The 20,003-nt window shown below is 44.8% G+C and overlaps 1 protein-coding gene across 1 annotated transcript in view; it reads left to right on the top strand.

The window, feature by feature from the left end:
- The window catches only part of LOC126236239 (ATP-binding cassette sub-family C member 4-like), a 293,140-nt gene that overhangs the window by 103,536 nt on the left and 169,601 nt on the right, over window positions 1–20,003 (top strand). The window contains exon 5 of the mRNA XM_049945381.1: window positions 17,023–17,245. Within this exon, the coding sequence (XP_049801338.1) occupies window positions 17,023–17,245 (223 nt within the window). The remainder of the gene's footprint in view (window positions 1–17,022; window positions 17,246–20,003) is intronic.

Here is a 20,003-nt window from a genome sequence, read left to right as displayed (position 1 = left end):
GTTGGTTACTCACTTTGTAACTTTTGTCGTTGTTATGAAGGTGATGACGACCATTTGGCTTTTCGCCAGTTTATCGTTACGGCATACTGGACCTGCTTGCAACTGCCGCGATTTCGGGAACCCTTTGCCAACAGACACTGAATAGTTCTGGCAGCAGCTGCTGCCCTCATTGCGCTTTTGTTTCCTTGTCTCTGTTTTTGCTATTTATTCCTTCCTTTCGCGTTGTTGGTATTGTTTTTGGAGAAAAAAGTGGCATGTGAGGGAGCAGCTCAGTAACAGGGGGGAGGGGGGGGGGGCGGGGGAGACATCGTGGCCGGGCCTCGGGATTCGACCCCTGCCCACTTTGTCTCCGCCAGCCTGAAGCTGACTGCGCCTATTACTGTCTGCTGTTAGCACAATGTATTTCCTGTCCTGCACGAGTACTTAGGTACTTCTGTTGTACTTCTTCTAATTAATTATTTCATGTCCACGTTTATTTTCTTTATTTCAGTGCACGTCAACTGTACATGTAGAACACTCAGTAGAGTACTTTAACGGATTTAAAAAAAGTAAAAGAGATATACCATTTGGCTAGAAACCGAAAAGTTGTAGGATCGAATTCCGTCTGGTTCACTTTTTGGTATTCTACCTTTCAACCTAGCATTCACTTCTCGATGATGTGGAGATTCGCCAGAAACGGAACATGACTCCGATTCGCCTTACACTGTGGCTCCCCTTTTTCCAGTTAGATAACTGGTTAGGGGCATACAAGTAGTTTAAGCGATATCCCTTTGATTCCAAAAGTTTCAGAACAACTACACAGCGGAAAAGATGCGAGTCCAATCGCGAAGGTTATATGAAAATGAAGATATTCACTTACGTAACGTTGTTCTCCGAATTTTATTCGAGGCTCCCAAATAAAATACGCTTCGGAACGAACCACAAGAGGGCTGAAAATATCATTCTCGTGTTTCGACGGTTACTTGGAAGTTATCGGTCAGTTTTTCTACTCACACGTTCCACGAAGTATATTATCCACCTCAGTCAGTAGCACAGTCGTAAGGGGTTACATTTCAAGCATAGAGCTATGTTTTAAGGAAGCTCTTTCATGTGAACCATTTCATCTTTGTTTATTACTTTTACGTGTCACTTGAGCACCTAAGTAAGAGCACGAAGTGGCAGTTAGAGAGAAAATTAATAACGTTTGGATAATTTAATTCAAGAGAAACGCGCAAAATAAATAGTCAAGGTTACCTACCACAGGTTTCTCAATCTGCATATATTAAAAAGGTATCGCTGTTGGCTGCCCCTTCGTTGGACTGCAAATGGCAGAGCTTGCTGATGACACGACCTACTTGACCAGCAGAAGACACATCTAGACAATATCAGACAACTGCAAGAACAACTTGAGGCCACAGCGACGTGGTACAAGATTAACAAAGTACAGTTAAACCTGGCTAAGACGACAGCCATTTACTTCAGGAAGAAACGCCCGTAGATGCTTGTTACACTGAGACTGAATGGACAAGACATTCCCTGGAGTACGAGTACTATGACACGAACTTAGGGGTTACCCTGGGCAAACAATTCTTCCTCCATAAACATATAGAAGATCTTAGAAACAAAGCCACTGGAATGGCTAAAAACTGTTCCACTTTTTTAAAGCTTGGACCTAAGCACTACGAACAAATTACGACTGTATAAATACACAGTCCTTTCAAAAATTCTGTATAGCAGCTCTGTTTGGGGTATGAATAGCCAAACACAGATCAGCCGCCAACTGGTACAAAATATGAATCTTCGATGGATATTTGGTGCTGGCGTTACACCAGAGTAGCTGATCTACATAACGAACTCCATACGAACAGGATAAATGAAGTGATCAGGCAGCGATCGACGAAATTACATAAGAAAGCAGACAACCTGAGAGGCTCGGCGTATCGTGTACGAACATTATGGTGGACAATGCCCTTCCCTTGGCACCCTTGTGAAGTACCACGATCATTAGCACAATGAAAATATGAACTGCTGCACTAGCTGGAGGTACCTTACGAACGAACACAAAGGCTCTGAGTTTAACAAATAAATAAAGTGAACACAAATCCCTACTTGACTCCAAGAAGTATGGATCGTCGTTGACTTTGGACTTCATTCTACGAGGCGACAATTTTTTTTTAAAAAAAAAAGAAGAGATGCTGTCCCTACGTCTTCTAGAAATATATGACTCCAAACGTCGCACGCAGTACATGAAATGCACGTCTCGTGATTTAAAGGCTTATTGAATGACAAATCTCCTCAGACCTGTTACAGACAGTTATTGTCACAGCACAGTAACACTGTCAAATTTTTTAGTACAAACAGCGTTTAAACAGTATAATATAAATGTTAAAAACTGAATGTAAATGTTGAAACTGAAGAAATATTACAGATAGTTGTCAATTTTTTAGGGCAAACAGCGTTAAATAGTATAATCATGACATAAATAAAATAAATTATGCTATTGCAATTAAACTTCATGTTTTTAGAAACCTTTTTTTTTTAGTCGCCCTTCCGTGCACATTGTAATCGTTTTCGCCTTTCCTTTACGTGTGTTTAGCGGGCAAGGAGTTACAAGGCGGCCGCCCTTTCCAGTGACAAGACTTCTTTCTCGTTCTTTCAGAACCTGTTCACCACTTCTGAGATGCTCACGTGTGTACTGGATGAACCGGTCAGAATTCGCAAGGCCCTTTTTTTGCTTTTTTTGTTTTTTTGCTTCCTTTTCTGTCAAGAGTCGAAAAGTCGACCTTAGAGGGTTTCGTGAAGTCAAACCATGACTTACAGGCCCCACTATGTGTAGCGAACAGACGATCGTCTGAGGAGATTCATAAATTAAGTTAATTTAATTTACTGTCTTCCAAATAATTCAGTTTGTCCGATTAAAATCCGGACATTTCACACTGCACTTTTGAATAGTTTTATTGGCTTTCTGACCATTACAGTAAAGTTCGTTAAATACATTTCACGTCAGAGAACTCATGAATGGGCTTCGTTGCCAACAGGAAAAAGGTATGGTGCCTCACTTACAAAATCATATTCCACTGCAAGATGTCTTGTGCCAGTAGAATGAAATATCATACACGTCCAGTCACAATAATCTGACCAGCTGTCAAAGCCGGCCGGAGTGGCCGAGCGGTTCTAGGCGCTACAGTCTGGAACCGCGCGACCGCTACGGTCGCGGGTACGAATCCTGCCTCGGGCATGGATGTGTGTGGTGTCCTTAGGTTAGTTAGGTTTAAGTTGTTCTAAGTTATAGGGGACTGATGACCTCGGTAGTTAAGTCCCATAGTGCTCAGAGCCATTTTTAGCTGTCAAAAGCCTGAATAACCACCGTTTGCGGCGCAGGTGTGCAGGTACGGAGTTAGTGAGGTTCTGAAAGGTGCCGACTGGGACGGGTCGACTCCATTGCCTTGTCCAGCTGCGCTAGGTTTCACGGTTAAGGATTCATGGAGTGAACAGCCCGATCGAATTGGTTCCACAGACTCTCGATTGAGTTTAAATCCGGAGAGGTTGGCAGCCATGAGAGTACGGTAAACTCATCCTAGTGCTCTTCGATCCACGCGCGTACACTGCGAGCTGTTTGACACGTTGCATTGTCCTGCTGGTAGATGTCATGGTGCCGAGGAAAGCGCAGACTGCATGTATGAGTGGACATCGTCCTCAAGGACAGAAGCATACGAAAACATTCCCTAAATCATGATGTTCCCTCCCTCCGCTGTGGACCCTTCTGACTATTGTTGCAAGGCCGTACACGGCAACGGCCATCTGTCCGATGAAGCACAAAACGGCATTAATCTGAAGAGGCCACTTGTTGCCAGTCAGAGAACGTCCAGTTGTGGTATTGACGTGCAAATCCGTCGGCAATGACAGTAGTCAGCATGGGTGCATGATACAGGCGCATGCTGCGGAGAGTCCTTTCTCAGCAACGTTCCTTGAATGGTCGTTGAGGAGACATTCTTGGCGGCCACTTGGCTCATCTGAGCGATCAGTTGTTCAAGAATTGCATATCCATTCGTCAGTACACGTTTCCGCAGCCGTGGTGCACCACACTTGCCTCGGCGCCGGCTTTGGATAGAGCCCATGGGCCGAAAGCCAATAATTATACCCTTCTGGACGGCAGACAAATCGCTCCGTTGTCGCATTACGACACCGACTGCGCTGTTATCCACGTACGCCCGACACGCTTTATACAGGATGGATCTAAACTATATGTCAAAAATTTAACGGCAGGTAGAGGGGACCGAAATAAGCAGATGTCGTATAAGAATGTGTGTGTGTGTGTGTGTGTGTGCTAATGCCACCTTGAGCCGGTAGAGAGCGCTGATGACTGAGTGTATAAAAGCTATTCGCTAGCTGAATTCATCATTTCCCGCGCGGATCTCGAGCAGCATGTATCGTTTCACCAACGCGGAGCTGGCTGACATGCAATTCATGTATGGAACTGCACAAGGAAATAGATAAACTGCTCAACGGATGTACAGGGAGTGATTCCCGGATAGTAATCAGCTGGATCGCCGATCATTCGAGCGTCTTCATCGGGAGCTACGCACGAGTGGATCGTTTTATGCTTCCTGGCGTGGACCTGGCATTGGAAGATATTGCAGAACTGCAGCATTGGAGGACGGAATATTAAACACAGTAGAGTATAATCCTTCGACAAGTTCTAGAGCTGTAAACGTGTGTTGGATGTGCGCCATCAAAGTGCTCTGAGGACTACGTGAAGGCGGAGCGCATCCATATCATTTACGGAGAGTGCTAGCAATGACCCCTGACGATTGTCTTCCACATCTCAACTTTGCTCTTTGGTACCTACAGCTGACTGCAGCCAATGAAAATTTTCCCTGTAGATGTTTTACACTCCTGGAAATGGAAAAAAGAACACATTGACACAGGTGTGTCAGACCCACCATACTTGCTCCGGACACTGCGAGAGGGCTGTAAAAGCAACGATCACACGCACGGCACAGCGGACACACCAGGAACCGCGGTGTTGGCCGTCGAATGGCGCTAGCTGCGCAGCATTTGTGCACCGCCGCCGTCAGTGTCAGCCAGTTTGCCGTGGCATACGGAGCTCCATCGCAGTCTTTAACACTGGTAGCATGCCGCGACAGCGTGGACGTGAACCGTATGTGCAGTTGACGGACTTTGAGCGAGGGCGTATAGTGGGCATGCGGGAGGCCGGGTGGACGTACCGCCGAATTGCTCAACACGTGGGGCGTGAGGTCTCCACAGTACATCGATGTTGTCGCCAGTGGTCGGCGGAAGGTGCACGTGCCCGTCGACCTGGGACCGGACCGCAGCGACGCACGGATGCACGCCAAGACCGTAGGATCCTACGCAGTGCCATAGGGGACCGCACCGCCACTTGCCAGCAAATTAGGGACACTGTTGCTCTTGGGGTATCGGCGAGGACCATTCGCAACCGTCTCCATGAAGCTGGGCTACGGTCCCGCACACCGTTAGGCCGTCTTCCGCTCACGCCCCAACATCGTGCAGCCCGCCTCCAGTGGTGTCGCGACAGGCGTGAATGGAGGGACGAATGGAGACGTGTCGTCTTCAGCGATGAGAGTCGCTTCTGCCTTGGTGCCAATGATGGTCGTATGCGTGTTTGGCGCCGTGCAGGTGAGCGCCACAATCAGGACTGCATACGACCGAGGCACACAGGGCCAACACCCGGCATCATGGTGTGGGGAGCGATCTCCTACACTGGCCGTACACCACTGGTGATCGTCGAGGGGACACTGAATAGTGCACGGTACATCCAAACCGTCATCGAACCCATCGTTCTACCACTCCCAAACCGGCAAGGGAACTTGCTGTTCCAACTGGACAATGCACGTCCGCATGTATCCCGTGCCACCCAACGTGCTCTAGAAGGTGTAAGTCAACTACCCTGGCCAGCAAGATCTCCGGATCTGTCCCCCATTGAGCATGTTTGGGACTGGATGAAGCGTCGTCTCACGCGGTCTGCACGTCCAGCACGAACGCTGGTCCAACTGAGGCGCCAGGTGGAAATGGCATGGCAAGCCGTTCCACAGGACTACATCCAGCATCTCTACGATCGTCTCCATGGGAGAATAGCAGCCTGCATTGCTGCGAAAGGTGGATATACACTGTACTAGTGCCGACATTGTGCATGCTCTGTTGCCTGTGTCTATGTGCCTGTGGTTCTGTCAGTGTGATCATGTGATGTATCTGACCCCAGGAATGTGTCAATAAAGTTTCCCCTTCCTGGGACAATGAATTCACGGTGTTCTTATTTCAATTTCCAGGAGTGTATTTACTGATGAAGCTACCTTTACGCTGTCGGGTTGTTGAACATCCATAATTTTCACCTGTGGGCTCATCGTAACCCACAAGGCACAATAGCACACACCTACCAAGTAAAGTTTTCCGTTAATGTTTCGGCGGGCATTGTGCACAATAAATTAATAGGATGGCTCTGAGCACTATGGGACTCAACTGCTGTGGTCATAAGTCCCCTAAAACTTAGAACTACTTAAACCTAACTAACCTAAGGACATCACACACATCCATGCCCGAGGCAGGATTCGAACCTGCGACCGTAGCGGTCTTGCGGTGCCAGACTGTAGCGCCTTTAACCGCTCGGCCACTCCGGCCGGCCAATTAATAGGACCGTTCATTCTACCTAGTCGTTTAACTGGCCACACGTACAACATCTTTCTATAGGAGGTCTTGCCTAGACTTCTGGACGGTGTACCTGCAGCTGTCCGTAGACGAACGTGGTTCCAGCACGATGGAGCCCCTGCCCACTTTAGTCGAAACGCCAGGAATAACATGGACGCTCTCTATGGCCAGCAGTGGAGAGGACGGGGCGGTCCAGTTCCCTCACCACTGCATTCTCCCGATTTGGCCTGCATGAATTTTTTTATATGAAGAGCCTGGTGTGCGAGAGTCCCGTCACATCTGAAGAAGATCTAGTTGCCCGCCTGTCTGTTGCTACTGGACATGTGATCGACTTGCCTGACGTCTTTTCTTAAGTCCGCCGATCCATGCGCCGTGGCTTTGAATCGTGTATCTCTGTTGGTGTCCGCTTTTTCGAGCACCTCTTGTAAACTATTAATATATTTCTGATTTCATTTGTCTTTACATGCCTTTTCAGTTTCCTGTGATTCATACTGCTGTTCAAGCTAGCGCTGTAATGTGTCGTTACCGCATACATATTCCTATATGAAACCTGCTTAGTTAGGTCCCCTCTACCTGCCTTTACATTTTTGACGTATAGTTTAGGACCACCCTGTATAGTCTCCACCGCTACTACTGCCACCGGTCGTATTTGATTGGTTATTTGTCGTGAATATTGTTGCTAATGTCAATGACTTGTTGCTGAAGGCGAACAACAAGAGTAATGCATTTGTGAAACATTGGGGCTGGGTCTCCTTTCCTACTGTGTATCTGAGCTCACCATAGATACCTAGTATTAAAACCGTTTCTTTCGAAGTGTACATTCATTGCTTATTTCCACATCTCAGATATCTTACTCTGCGGGAACCATGCAGTACGACTAACGTAATGTCATTTGAGTGCTGATTAGTGGGTGATGTATATAATTGCAATTCATTTCAGAAAACGAGTTTGATATGGAAACTGAATAAATTTCATTCTACCTACAGTTTGTTACAGGAGCACAGGGGACATAAGGAAATAAAAGATTTCGAAGCGAACTTCACACTTCCAAGATACTGTCTATTTTGTTTCACCAAGGATTCGAATTCTTAGTCACTGTATCAGTATTTTTTCTGTACAGTTCTTTTTGTTCGTACTGTGTGTCGTAGTTTGCACTACAGCTGTAAAGTTTTCCTACGATGCTCGATTCGTTTTCTTTGCAATAGATAGTTAATATTCTTCGTGCGATAACCATTTCGATTTACTCAGGACACATACATACCCATATATTCATAACCGCCTACCGCAGTCTCCACTGTATAGCTAAAGCGTATTTTGCGATTCTGGTTTCGATTTCTTTATGATAAATATCTTTTCTTTAGGTTTTACCGAGTCTCGTGGTTCCTACTACAGCAGCTGTAGGGTCTCTGTTACAATACTCGATTCGTTTCCAGTCCGATATGGGTTAGAGTTGTTCATTTCATAGTTGTTTAGATTTACTTCTGGTACATACATAATATTCGTAACTTTCTATTGTAGCCCCACTTGAGCAATTCAGCTCAAGCGTATGTTGCGATACAAGCTTCGATTTCCGTACGCCAATATTTTTTTTAAGTTTATACTATGCGTCGCGATATCAGTTACAGCAGTAGAGTTTCTTTTATGGTATCAGAGCTGGGCTCGTATTCTTTTCGATAAACTTTGCTCATTGGAGATGCATCAGACAAGTCTTCAGACAGAAGATAGCAATAATAACAGTAATCTCTGTCACTGACTGTCATAGTTGTAACACGACGTATTTTTCCCCGAGGCAGCTAATAAAAACTGTTTTATTTGCTTTTCAAACTATGGGTAAGGATATGAAGTTATAGTCCCCATGTTATTTGTGTCGCCTGGGAGCATGTTCACTCCGTCACTGGTCAAATCCGAATGCTAGTATTGCAATTTCCACTTCGTCTTTTTTGTCACTTTTTGACAATGGGGATTCAGCAGTACTATCCCCTCCTCCCGAAGTCTAAACCGATCCCCTATACATCTGTTTGCTTTTCTAGTGCTACCATCGCTCATTAAATACATCTGTTTCCACTCTGCTATTACTTTGAGACATTACATCAGGATAATCAGCCTTGCTGTTAGTTCATACAATGTAAGCTTTCACGGGTAGTACTGACATCACTTAAAACTTCCGGGCTGTTAGGCCGTGGTCGATGTATAACACTTTCTCCTAACGTTTCCCCTCCGATTGCGGGAGATATCTTCAGAGGTAAAATGGCAGTCAGAGCGGAACGTTAGGAGAAACTTTTATGCATCGACCGCGGCATAATAGCCCGGAAGTTTTAAGTGATAGCTTGCTGTTAGTGTCTAAACCAACTTAAAAGTTTTTTCATTTATTCCGTCAATTAACTTGCGTCGTGGGGAGTGGTTGATTTCCCGTCACCCGGAGAGTCTTTTGAGCAGGGTGGCCTGCTGGTGCCGAGAACGTCATTGCCCTTAGCGCCGCCGTGGCCGGAACTTGTCGCGAGCATGGACGGCGAGGGGGTTATCAGCTGCAGCAGATGGAACCAGCAACATTTTCCGGAGGCCAGCGTCATCGCCGCGGTGGTACATCTGCCTCTGTATCTACATCTACATGATTACTCTACAATTCAAATCAGGTGACTGGCAGAGGGTTCATCGAACCACCTTCAAGCTGTTTCTCTAGCGTCCACTTTCGAACAGCGATCGGGAAAAACCAACACTTACATCTTTCTGTGTGAGCTCTGATTTCTCTTATTTTATTATTATGATCATTCCTCCCTATGTACGTGGGTCCCAACAAAATATCTTCACACTCTGAGGAGAAAGTTGGTGATTGAAATTTCATGAGAAGATCCTGCCGCAACAAAAGACACCTTTCTTTTAATGATTGCCAGTCCAGTTCACGTATCATTTCCGTGCCGCTCTCTCCCATATTTCGAGATAGTAGAAAACTACCTCCCGTCCTTTGAACTTTTACGACGTCCTCTGTCGATCCTGTCTGATGCCGATCCCACACCCCACAGCAACAGTCTAGAAGAGGACGTACAAGTGTAGTGTAGGCAGTCTCTTTGTGGAACTGTTGCATTTTCTCTGCCAGCAAATCTCTTTCTTATTTTATTTTATTTTTTCTTTGGTTTGTTTCGCCCACAATGTTGACTACTCGAACGTTCCAACGTAAGCTATTCGTAATTGTAATCCCTAAATATGTAGTTGAATTTATATCCATTAGATTTGTGTGATTTATCGCGTAACCGGAGTTTAGCGGATTTCTTTTGGTACTCATGTGGATGACTTCTCACGTTTCATTATTTAGAGTCAATTGCCTTATTTCGCTCCATATAGATACCTTGCCTAAATCGTTTTGCGGTTTGTTTTCATCATCTGATGACTCTACAAGACGGAAAATGTCAGTGTCATTTACAAAGAATGTAAGAGTGGTACTCATATTGTCTCCTAAATCGTGTATGTAGATCAGGAACTTCCTTGAGAAACTTCTGTTTTACTAAATTACTTTCCACCACTTATTATGAACTGTCATCTTTCTTCACTTAAAACTTCCGGGCTGATAGGCCGTGGTCGAAGTATAAAACTGTCTCCTGACGTTTCGTCTCCGACTGCGGGAGACATCCTCGGAGGTAAAGCGGCGAACTGCGAAGAGAACTCGAGGAAGCGCTGATTATATAGGCAGTACAGAGGGCGCCACTGTCGATCACGTGGCGTCGGCTATGAGATTGTCTCTGGTAATGCCAACATTCTCGATTGAAAGTAATCGATCGTCACGCTTGCGGTGAAACGCTGACATCCAAATTTTATCCAGTTTAACACCTTCGTCTTTCCTGTTAAAATTATTACGATGTTTATCAATCTCGATAGCCTCTCTATACAAGCGTGCATAATAATGCGAGGTTTTTGATATGACGCTCGTCTCGCTGAATTTTATTTCATGATCACCTTCCTGGTAAACATGTTCCGCTACGGCCGATTTATCCGTGTGACCCATGCGGCAATTCCTCTTATGTTCGACAAGACGGGTGTTCACACTTCTCTTTGTGGTGAAAGCGTCTTCTTTTGGCTCCGACGATAAGAAGCTGCTTTGTAAAACAGAAGCGTACCCATCTAGACTTTATGGCTTACCCAAAGTTCATAAACCTGGGATTCCGTTGAGGCCAATTGTCAGCGCTATAGGCGGACCAACACACGAGTTAGCTAGACACCTTGCCTCAATGCTGCAGCCTTATGTTGGTACGACGGACAGTCATATTAAAAATTCAGCTCATTTCATTGACAAGTTAAAGGAAACGAGCGTGGGCCCGGATGATATCCTCGTCAGTTTTGACGTTGTGTCGTTATTTACCATGATTCCGGTAAACGAAGCTATCTTATGCATAGCGGATATTTTTCCCACCGATATTGTGGCATTATTCCGACACTGCCTCACCACAACCTACTTTCAGTACAATAGTGACTTTTATGAACAGATTGACGGGGTGGCTATGGGCAGTCCTCTCAGTCCTGCTGTGGCTAACTTATTTATGGAGACTTTTGAACAACGGGCGTTGCAGACTGCCAGTAAGAGACCAGGTAGATGGTATCGCTATGTCGATGACACGTTCGTAGTATGGACACACGGAGCAGAGGAGTTGGATGCCTTACTGACACATTTAAACAGCATTAATCCGAAAATCCAATTCACTATGGAGACAGAAAGGAATGGGCAATTGAACTTCCTGGATGTGTCTGTGATTAAACGACCGGACGGAACGTTGGGCCATAAGGAGCATAGGAAGCCCATACATACTGATCGTTATCTACACAAAGATTCAAACCACCACCCTAGACAAAAAAGAGGCGTAATGAAAACTTTGGTAGACAGGGTGCACAAACTTTGTGAACCTGTTTATTTAAAAGATGAGATTGAACATCTACGGTCAACTTTCGTGAAGAATGGCTATTCTAGCAAGGATATAGATTGAGCACTTCGCTCTAGTCAGAGAATCAGGAGTAACGACGAACAACAGTCGTCCATGGGCAAAGTTTTTCTTCCGTTCATTAGCAAGGTCACAGATCGCATTGGGAAAGTTTTAGGCAAGTATGGGGTGGAAACTATTTTCAGACCTACTAGGAAAATAAAAGAATTTTTAAGGTCGGCAAAAGATGCACGGCACCCTTTGGCTACACCGGGGGTATATAAAATTCTTTGTAGTTGTGGACAGGTTTACATCGGTACCACAAAGAGAAGTGTGAACACCCGTCTTGTCGAACATAAGAGGAATTGCCGCATGGGTCACACGGATAAATCGGCCGTAGCGGAACATGTTTACCAGGAAGGTGATCATGAAATAAAATTCAGCGAGACGAGCGTCATATCAAAAACCTCGCATTATTATGCACGCTTGTATAGAGAGGCTATCGAGATTGATAAACATCGTAATAATTTTAACAGGAAAGACGAAGGTGTTAAACTGGATAAAATTTGGATGTCAGCGTTGCACCGCAAGCGTGACGATCGATTACTTTCAATCGAGAATGTTGGCATTACCAGAGACAATCTCATAGCCGACGCCACGTGATCGACAGTGGCGCCCTCTGTACTGCCTATATAATCAGCGCTTCCTCGAGTTCTCTTCGCAGTTCGCCGCTTTACCTCCGAGGATGTCTCCCGCAGTCGGAGACGAAACGTCAGGAGACAGTTTTATATTTCGACCACGGCCTATCAGCCCGGAAGTTTTAAGTGAAGACAATACCGGCCGTGAAAGTTTACATTGTATGATTGTCATCTTTCTGACAGGAAATCACGAATCCAGTCATAGGCACGCATTTTAATTCTACATCTACATCTACATGGATACTCTGCAAATCACATTTAAGTGTCTAGCAGAGGGTTCATCGAACCACCTTCACAATTCTCTTTTATTCCAATATTGTATAGCGCGCGGAATGAACGAACACCTATATCTTTCCGTACGAGCTCTGGTTTCCCTTATTTTATCATGGTGACCATTTCTCCCTATGTAGGTCGGCGCCAACAAAATATTTTCGCATTCGAAAGAGAAAGTTGGCGGTTGGAGTTTAGTGAGAAGATTCCTCCGCAACAAGAAACGCCTTTGTTTTAATGATGTCCATCCCAAATCCTGTATCATTTGAGTGACACTCTCTCTCCTATTTCGCGATAAAAGCCGCTTGTGAGGAACGGTGTCAAAACCCTTCTGGAAATTTGAAAATATGAAATCAATTTGAGATCTTCTGTCAACAGCATTCATTACTTTGTGAGAATAAAGAGCTAGTTGTGTTTCACAAGAGCTGTATATTCTGAATTCGTGTTGGCTGTTTGTCAGTAAATGGTTTCCTTCGAGGTAATTGGCAATGTTCGAACACATTGTTCCAAGACCCTAATGCAAATCAACGTTAGCGATACGACTCAGTAATTCAGCTGGTTACTCTTATTTCCTTTCTTTGGTATTGATGTGAGTTGTGAAGTTTTCCAGTCTTTAGGTACCGGTCTTTCGTCGAGCGAACGGTTATATATGATTGCTACGTATGGAACTATTGTATCAGCATATCCTGAGAGGAACCTAACGGATATACAATCAGCTGTTCTGCCACTCCGAGGATATCTACTTGTAAGCCCCTCATGCTGGCAGTTCTTCTTGGTAGCGGCGGACAAGGCTGCGGCGCGTCGCCGAGAACCGGATTGGGGCGGCCGGCGAGGCGTCCGGACCGGCGGGCTGAGCCTGCAGGTGTTGGAGAGGTCAGTCGCTCAACAGAGACGAACGAGCGACTGCCGGGCAGAGCCGGGAGCGAGGGCCTCGAGAACTGGTCAGCCGGACCTCACTACGAGCTGCGCCGGGGCCAACGAAATAACGAGATACAGGGGCCCCGACGCTTACGTCACAGCACGTGACACTGCAGGTCTTACGAGTTGCAGCGACCGTCTGCAGCGGGGAGCGAGTTGCTATTTCAGCCCAGTTTAATGCTTGGCGGCTGCACATTTAAATACGCTCGCTCTCGCTATAATTTATGACAAAGTTAAGGACTTTATTTTCATTGACGTCACAAGTCAGTTATGCGGCCCGTATTGCCTGTGGACCCCGGGTTTGCGCGGGGTGTCGAACCTGTGGAACCGGATAGACAGCGATCTGTGTTGGCTGCATGTCTGCATGTCGAGAGGAGCACTACTCGACTGCTTTTGGCAGCTGATGAGCTCACGATGGTGGTTTTATGGTTGATACAATGCACTGTACGGCGTGCGAGTAGTACACTGGTTTGACTGGTAGCCAGCAAGTCTGCTGGGAAGTCTATAACAAGCTGTTGTTCTTTAGTGGTGGCACACAGTAGTGCGGGTGTGTGCGGTGTAATCGAGGGCAGTTCTACTTGTTAACTGCATGCTGTGAGTGTGTTTCAGTGCCAAAGTGTTTTGTTCCAACTACGTCGTGAGCGTGACTGCATAGAATTCATCTTGTTACTTATTCTATGTGAATAATCAGTTGTTCGTATTACTGTATAAGATTTTGTTAAGATATATGCGTAGGTAGTTTGTTAGACACTTGTATGTAGTGCTGTGGTAGCTATCTGACGACGGTAGTAGTTGTAGTAGTAGTAGTAGTAGTAGTAGTAGTAGTAGTAGCCAATATGTAGACTGAAAATTGTTTTACCATTTAATGTTTTACTGCTGAAACCTCAACGAACTGTTTTAAATCTATAACCTATAAGTCCAAACGCTAACGTGTAAGTGCAAACGAAAAAATTGTGTAATATTTCAAGTCACCCACTGAAGATACCTTGTAACCAATGCGAAACGTATACGGATGCACGAAATAAATATAAAAAAAACCTTGATGTAGAGCATGCGAGAAGCGTTTTTTATCTTTTTAGCTTCGGTAATTTATATTTTTGTATTAATCCCGTGCAGCCAAACTTAAGAACCTTTACGGGATATAGAAGTATTTTGTTTTGGTGAAAGGGCGTTTCTATTCTGTTGATGTAAAGTAAAATAAATGTTAGTTTGAGCTCCACGTCTGCACAACCCCCAACCCGAACCTCACTCCACCAGCCGCGCGGTCTTGGCGGCCTTGTCACGGTCCGTGCGCCTCCCCCCGTCGAAGGTTCGAGTCCTCCCTCGGGCATGGGTGCGTGTGTTGTCCATAGCGTAAGTTAGTTTAAGTTAGATTAAGTAGTGCGTAGGCTTAGGGACCGATGACACCAGCAGTTTGGTCCCATAAGACCTTACCACAAATTTCCAAATTTCACTCCACCTAAAGCCTACACTAGAGATGAGATACTGTCCATGCTGAATACTTCCATAATATTTGGATTGAGTTTTTGCTCAGATTGTCCAAAAACTGAAAATTACTCTACATCCTAATGCATAAACTCATGTGATATCCGCAATATTTTCGGCCAGCACACTCTCCTCCCCCTGAAGGCTGCCAAACGTAGTACAAGGACTGAACGAATGAAGAGAATAGACGATTGTGCTCCTACCTTACTCTTGTGTCTTAATCCTCCGTAATAATGAGTCGCACCTTCGGTTAAGAACAGTAAGAATCCCATCTAGCGATTACCTCTCTAAGTAGCATAAAACATTAAAGAAGGCTTTATAGGCCTATAGTGCATATTGTACCATCGAAAAATGGCAGAAATTACATCATCCAGAGACATAGTTCTCTGAAGGAGTAAACTGAATACGGATATCATCGATCCCGCTCACTGTGATGAAATAAATGCCTTTGCCGCCGCGTCGCAACGTGTCTGGTCACTACTGGCAGTTAGACACACGTCTACACTTAAGGAAATGTTTATGAGTTAATACCATCGACGCTGAGCGCCTTGAACCCAATCAATCAGTTTCTGCGCATCGTGACATCGCCAGAGGTGGGACTAGAGAGTGTTGCTATTAAAAAAGTCTCGGTTAGAATTCAAGAAAGCTTTTACTGCAATAACACACTCTAAGACAAAAAAAAAGAGACACCCCATGAAGAAATTACCCGAATGGAGTGGAAATCGGTAATTATGATGTACATGTACAGACGAACAAATCATTACAATTTCATAAAAATTGGATGATTTATTCAAGAGAAAGAGCTCCACAAACTGGGCAAGTCAATTACGCGTTGGTCCACCTCTGGTCCTTATGGAAGTTCAGATGGTTCAGATGGCTCTGAGCACTATGGGGCTTAACTTCTGAGGTCATCAGTCCCCTAGAACTTAGAACTACTTAAAACTAACTAACCTAAGGACATCACACACATCCATACCCGAGGCAGGATTCGAACCTGCGACCGTAGCAGTCCCGCGGTTCCAGACTGCAGCGCCTAGAACCGCACGGCCACCGCGGCCGGCAAATGTCTCTTACCTCGGAAACCATTCGGAACATGACATATGCCCATATAAGGTATTTGGTTTCAAATGAGTGTTCTGGTCATATCCCTGAATATTGATCACTGCAGGTATCTGCATTCCCACTCAGCATACAATTCCAGTTCATAAAATTAATGTTTTACTGTCTTGAGACCAGGAGATATCACCAAATTCGATGTTCCCTGTTACTCATAATTTATTAACAACAAATATGCAGATTAGAATTACGGACAGACAAGCATATTTTTACTAAACTAGTATCCTCACTTCATTAATTGTGGTCTCACGGAGCGTTGATTGCCACTGTTTCCTGTCTACTCCGAGCTAAGCATGGTTCTCAAACACCGAAAGGAATCATATTGTCAACATTAACTGAATTTCATTGGTGCCTGACAGAACCTGACACTGGTATTAAAAAGTAAACCATTTCCTAGGGTTCTCCAACAATAACATCAGGGAAATGTTTCCTTTTTAGTATTTTTTTATTTTAGTCCAAAAGTTGCTTGAAATTTCAGTACCTACAGGCACCTGACAGTTGTTCTAATATCTCATGGAAAGTCATGTAAGATGTAACATGGTAACAGGAAACGCAGTCAGTCTTAAGCAGATTGGAAAGTATATACTCGCACCCTTATATTACCCTTCGTCGTTGACAAATTCGGCAGCACCGCCAGTCATCCCCTTCACACCCAGCACAGCTACTTATTTCCTAGATTTCGACGTGTATTTATGTTTTGTCGAATAAATTAAGAGTTTCTACATATGTGAAATATTTGCAAAATTACAGCCGAACTGTCAACTTTCGCCCCAATTAAAGCTCGGATTACACTACATATCAGTCTGTCACCACAACTTATATTCCAAAAAGTAATATAGACGCAAAATATGTATAGTCAGTGTTCTGTTCGCTTTCCGATGTATGACGTCATGCCACAACACTATTACCTTACGGTTCAAAGCCAACGCCGAGTATCGGTAAGTTCAGTTGGGACATGTCTGTTTCAGTCGCTGCGCCTGAGCCGCACCGCAATGGGAGAGACAGCGGCGGGCCAAGTAGTCAACCTGCTGTCCAACGACGTCAGTAGGTTCGACCTGCTGTCCGTCTTCATGCACACCATGTGGGTTGCCCCCATCACCGGCCTCATTTGCGCCTACTTCATCTACGTCGAGATCGGTGCTGCTGCTTTTGTCGGGATAGCAATTGTGTTCATCGTGGTACCTACGCAAGGTAAGCAGGAGAATTCCAAAATCTAATAAGATTTTTTGAACTTGCATTGTGTGCCCATTTATTAATTTCTTTGTTACTGCTATAAACTAAATCTTCAGCCTCATCATTTAACGTAGGATGTTTAACATACGAGTACATTGTAATAGTTGTAAATATTAAAACATGGGTTAATACAATAACTGTACCTCCGATACATCTAGAATAATCTATTCTAAGAACCCACGACCTAACCCCTTAAAATTAAATATCAGGATTATGTAAGTCTGAGTAGATGTGCGGCATTACACTATCTTATCTAATTTGGGTTCCTAGTAGTGGACATTAAGATGGAGTTTGTTCATCCTTCGCGTTCATGATTGCTTGAACTCTGCTGGGGACACTTCCAGTAAGGTCGTTTTAAACGTAGTCACTGCCCCGCTGACAAATAGAAATTATGCGAAATAAAAGCAGCTGTCAAAAGGTCAATGAGAGATTCTTTTAACGAATTTGAAAGCAATATTTTACCTGCAGATTCTAAAAATCACCTCAAAAAATTTTGGTCGTACGTAAAATCTATGAACGCTACAAATAATTCAATACCTTCTCTTGCTGACAGTACGGACAATGTAACTGATGATGATAAACAGAAGGCCGAAATTCTAAACCTAGCTTTCAAAAACTCGTTTGCGGTAGAGGACTGCAGCACCTGCCCGAGGCAGGATTCGAACCTGCGACCGTAGCGGTCGCGCGGTTCCAGACTGAAGTGCCTAGAACCGCTCGACCACAACGGCCGGCTATCCATCATCTATCAGAGATCATTGGAACAGCGGAAAGTTCCACGGGACTGGAAGAAGGGCCAGGTCATAGCACTCTATAAAAAGGGTAGAAAATCGGATACATTATTACCTGCTAATTTTACTGTTATCTGTTGTTGTAGAATCATGGAACATATTTTGTGTTCAGAGATAATGACCTTTCTAGACTCTGAGAAGCATATTGCATATTGATCTTCTCATTACTGTTAGTGATATTACCCCAACTGCAGCGGTCGTTAAAACTTGCTAGTCTGTAATCCCTAGTGAACTGTTTTGACTGCTACTGATTTCACTTACTTTCTCGAGTCCCCTGGAATTTTGATGTTCATCTAGTTCAACTTTGGATATGTTATACTTTAGAGCATCAAGCGGCTGCCGCATATGCTATGGACTATGCTGTGTACACCATCAGTTCTTACGTACACTTCCTGCCTAAATTGAATACATTGTTCATATTCAATAAAGTACGTTGTGATGTGACTATCAATCCACAGTTGTCCGTTTATGTCCTAACCTTATTAATTTTACGTAAATACGCACGATATGGATCATCTTCTTAAAAGAAAAAAAAGTACCAGCTCTTTGGAGTGGTTCATGTAATGTAGTTAATCTTTCACGGACGCTTCGGAAAAACCCATGAACTCGCCTTGCTGTACTCATCATGCCCTGGTCACGTTGCTGTTCGGCAAGCATCCACTGATTTAATTGTTTTTTGGTGCTCGATCAGCTCAGCCTTGTGCCTTTGCCAGGTTCCTCTGCGTAACCAGTGACAGGCTCCTACGTACCGAACTTTCATGTCTGTGGGGTGAAATATCCAGAAAAGGATGGAGCGTTGTAATGACGACTTTTTATGTGCCTCTGCCCTGACTTATTTTATCTTCACCCTGCTTTCAGGAGCAGCAGGTGGAGAGGGGAATGAGGGCTCATTAGCCACTTATATGAGATCATCATATGTAGTCATCCTTTGTAGTTCATGGGGAACGCGAGAAACACCCGGCTGCTCTTACTGTAGCGTTAGATGGAGTTTATTTTGCTCGATATCATTTCCCTACCAGAGATAAGAAGTAGTGGCGCAGTGGTCAAGACACACCATCGGGAATCGAAAGGACGGCGTTCCAATCCGCATAGTGGCCATCGATATTTAGGCTGTCCGTGCTTTCTCTCAATCGCTTCAGACAAATGTCGGGAAGGTTCCTTTGGAAATCACACGGCTGATTTCGTGATTCATCTTTCCCTGATAAGAGTTTATGTCCAGTCTCCAATCAACTCGTCGCCGACGGCTTTAAAGCTTCTTTTGTTTTTCATCTAAACACATTAATTACCAATAGTACTTGCTCTACTACACTTCAGCACGTTTTCTCCATTATAAGTACACCACGTGATAGAAAGTGAAGCATCCAGAAGACATGGTCGGACGTCAATGTAACTTCGTACACGTACACACCATCGGCGGGTGTGTAAATGATTATAGTTGCAATTCTCTTTAACAGATAGAACGACCACCGGACCGCATTAGCGTTTTCCGTGTTGAGTGTTGTTACCAGGCCTGGTGCTGCATATAAGGAGCAGCGTCAGATGGTGATTGATCACTATGAAGGACACGCAGATGCTGCGTACTCATGTGAGACAGCGTTATAGGCACCTGGCAGAATTTGAAAGGGGCCTCATTGTGGAGGTCCATTTGGCTGGCTGGTCGAATCGTGCATTATCCACATTTGTGGGCCATTCGGATGTACTGTGGCACTACGTTAAGACTGGATGCGAACGTGAAGGAAGGCATAGTCTCATCAAGATTCCGGTCGACTGCGTCTGGCCACTACAAGGCAGGACTTCCATATTGTGCACCAATCAAATTGTAAAGTCTTCACATCTGCGTCTGCGCTATGAAAACAACTAATGGACTCCATGCACATTCTTTGTCATCCCGCACCATTGGTTGGAGACTAGCAGCAGACGGACTGGGG

This window comes from Schistocerca nitens, chromosome 2, assembly GCF_023898315.1.
Source record: "Schistocerca nitens isolate TAMUIC-IGC-003100 chromosome 2, iqSchNite1.1, whole genome shotgun sequence".
In the NCBI taxonomy this organism is placed as follows: domain Eukaryota; kingdom Metazoa; phylum Arthropoda; class Insecta; order Orthoptera; family Acrididae; genus Schistocerca; species Schistocerca nitens.
This window is presented reverse-complemented; position numbering and strand designations above follow the sequence as displayed.